This window comes from Coenobita brevimanus, chromosome 55 (genome assembly GCF_032717465.1).
Source record: "Coenobita brevimanus isolate Jiangsu-jjx chromosome 55, ASM3271746v2, whole genome shotgun sequence".
In the NCBI taxonomy this organism is placed as follows: domain Eukaryota; kingdom Metazoa; phylum Arthropoda; class Malacostraca; order Decapoda; family Coenobitidae; genus Coenobita; species Coenobita brevimanus.
In genome coordinates this window covers 42,394,158-42,397,480 of record NC_137008.1, presented here as the reverse complement: position 1 = coordinate 42,397,480, position 3,323 = coordinate 42,394,158, and the positions used below count along the sequence as shown (strand labels likewise).

Genomic DNA, 3,323 nt, shown 5'->3' with positions numbered 1-3,323 from the left:
ACAGAAGCGGTGTGCCATGAGGCCATGGAGGGAGGAGAGGGAGTCTGTGTGGATCACGACACGCCGAGAGAGGTGTCGATCAGCATGTCTGAGTGCACCGAGTATGGCCACCAACTCAGTCTGGTATGGTGAAACCCCAGATGATATACGCCAAGCCTCGACATGGGAGCCACAGATCATCGCAGGACCTGCAAGCCCATCAGCACCAACCAACCCGTCAGTATAATAAATGGCAGAGTCTGGTGTGTGTAGAGCTGCCACACGACTGAGACCATCCTGGCATAGTAAAGTGGGAAATGAGGACCTGGGTGTCCCTGACAAGGGTAGAATTCATGTGAAAGCTGAAGGTAGCCAAGGAGGTGCAGGGGAATACCCAGGAAAGGGCAAATCAAGATGACCTATGACGTTGTCACTTGCATCTAGGCCCTGAATGATGCCGGCAGCAGTAAGAATCCAGTCCCCTTCAGATTGTGGATTTGGGGGTCGACTGAGAGTACGCTCAAGTAATGCAGACACAGTAAGGTGAGGTTGATGCTGGCAGAATTGGGCAATGACAACCGTGTTACGTGCCCATATTCGGTACTTAATGGACGGGAAGCCACTCTCAGCCCTGAGGTTGACAAGAGAAGTCCATGGGGGTGCACCGAGCATGACGCATAGAGCAGTGTTCTGAATGACCTCAAGAGAACTGCTGAGCTTTCCAGAGATGCCAGTTAAGCAAAGTGCACTGTAGTCCACTATTGAGCGAATGACATGCACGTAAAATGTTCTGAGGACTCGAAATGAGGCCCTTAGAGAGCGACTACACGGGGCTCTGAGGGCGGAGGTGCGGGTGGCAGCACGTTCCCATAAGTAGCGGACATGGTGACCAAATGGCAACCTGCTATCAAACCAGACATCTAGGTACTGATGATGGTAAACCAGACCTAGGTGATGACCCCCAAAAAGGAGAGGACGGTCAGGTGGATGTAAACCAAAAGGCAGATATTTGGATTTCTCAAGATTGACTTTGAACCCAAGGTCACAGCAATTGTCATAAAAGAGGGAGAGGGCGGCCGGTGCCTGGGCAAAGCAGTCCCTATGTGAAAACACAAGTGCCAGGTCGTCCGCATAGCAAAGCAGGGTGACACCACGGCCATAGTTGATGCTGAGAAGGCCCTCAACGAGCACATTAAATAGAAGTGGGCTCAGTACACTGCCCTGAGGAGTTCCATTTTCGTGTGAATACAAGGCAGAAAGATGACCCTGGAAGCGGACGTGATCTGACTGGCCATGAAAGAAATCCCTCACCCATGACAGGAGTCTTCCCCCCACCCCCTTAGCCACAAGGGCTGCTAGGACTGCAACAGGGTTAGCTATTTCAAGGCCTTCTCGAGATTGAGGAAAACAGCCATACCGCGACCGTGTCTCGGCGCGCCAAGAAAGGAAGCAAGACAATGCGATGTGCTTCTGCCTGGGAGATAGGCAGAAACATGTGGATGGAGAGGGCCTAATCTCCAAGCGAGACGAGAAAGCACAAACCTTTCCATGGTCTTGGCTATGCAGCTGAGAAGGGAAATTGGCCTCATGTTGGTTGGGTCATGGGGTTTGGGTATGGGGTGAATGATGGCTGTTTTCCACGATCTCGGGAGATGACCTTTCACCCACGAACGGTTGAGTAAATCAAGGTTAGCGACCTTTCCACTCGGGCCAGCATGATCCAGGAAAGCGTAAACCGCACCATCACTTCCTGCGGCTGTATCTCGCCTGTGACTAAGTGCCTTGTTGAATTCACCACCGGTGAACAGGTGGTCAGCGACGTCAGCGCGGGAGCAGGCAGCCTCAATAGCTTCCCTCCGGGGGCCTGCTAGGCGCTCTTGCAAGTCCCTGACAGCCTGTGGTAGTACAGTAGTGGCTGTGCATGCAGCAAAGAGGGCTGCAAGACGTTTGGCCTCGCCAGCTGGATCAGGGTGGGATGGAGGTTTGGGCAGCCAAGAACTGGACACATACTTAATACGAGCCCACATTTCTTTGAGGGTGGAGTGGGAGTCTAGAGACTGGCACCATTTTGTCCAAGCTTTCTCCCAGATGCGATGTTTTTCTTGTAGAACATGTCGTGCCACTGCAGCCAGGTAGTTCCTTGTTGGTGAGGAGGGCCGTCGATGGAAAGTCTTACGGGCTGAGTTAAGTCTGTGATTTAGTTCTCGCACCCTTTCATCGAAGTACCAGTGACCCTTGATGTGGACAGACTGGCCCTTCATCAAAGGAATATTGGCGCCAGCAGCACCATGAAGGGTGTGGGCGAGATGGTCGGCATAATCGTCGAGAGTAGACTGGGGAATGACAGTAAGTAAGGCGGCCTCAACAGCCTTGGTATACTGAGGCCAGCGTGCCCGGCGGAGATCCCAGTGGGGTGGAGGTGGCGGGGGTGGTGGAAATGGGGCTGCCAGGAGTTCCGTCACCAGAGCGAAATGGTTGGTGGTGAGGAAGGAGTGCAGGGACCACCTGGACATACTGGCAAGAGGAGAGGAGACGAAGAAGAGGTCAAGCCTACCGCCGCTGACATGGGTAGGCTCGCACAGATCATTTAAAAGTGAAACTCCGGCAATTTCTTCTAGGGTCATGGCTACGTGGCGACCCGCTTCATTCGATGGGATGGGCGAGAAGAGGACGGGATGGTGAGCGTTGAAATCTCCCCCAATAAAGGTGGACTCAGCTGCAGCATGAGCCATAATCTCCCCCAAGTCTAGGGTCCCTCCCGGATTCTTATAGATATTGAAGATAATCAGAGAGGTTGAGACGAGTTGCAGGACGACACCCTGCACCTCGACGCCCTCGCCGCAGTGGATAGGAGGGTCGTACTCATAGCAGGGGATGTGTTCCTGCACAAGGATAGCACACCTTCGTGTAGTACCTCGGATCCAGGGGAGAAAATAGCCCTTGAAGCCTTTGAGTCGAAAAGTGGAGCTGTGGGGAAGGAGCATCTCCTGAAGCAGGAAGACGTGTACATGCTCCTTAGCAGCAACCTCCTGAAGGTGGGCAAGCTTACTCCGTGCCCCTAAGCAGTTCCACTGTAGGACTCGGAGGCTGGCAGCGGAGTCTGGCAATGGGGAAACTGAGCTTGATCTAGTTGGAGGCCGAGGGCCCTGCGCTCCTCTTCAATCGTCCCCAAGACTGGGGTGAGCCCCGGATGAGTGGTGACCAAAGTGCGAGGACAAGGCTGAGGAAGCTGGCTGGGTGGCGGCTCTGCCGCGGTTATCTGTGTGGGAGACAAAAGAAGGGGTGCCAGGGTAGAGGGGTGTGGCTGTTGTTTTGCCTCCACCACCCTGTCAATGATGGCTTCT

General features: G+C 53.9%; 1 protein-coding gene across 1 annotated transcript; it reads right to left on the bottom strand.

Moving 5' to 3' along the window:
* Positions 1 to 330: 330 nt before the first annotated feature.
* LOC145401309 (uncharacterized) lies at positions 331 to 2,963 on the bottom strand. The gene is made up of 2 exons (XM_080273636.1): positions 1,522 to 2,963; positions 331 to 1,453 (listed from the first exon to the last, which is right to left on the bottom strand). The coding sequence occupies exons 1-2, from the start codon at positions 2,961 to 2,963 to the stop codon at positions 331 to 333; spliced, it is 2,565 nt and encodes an 854-aa protein (XP_080129762.1).
* Between the last annotated feature and the right edge of the window lie 360 nt (positions 2,964 to 3,323).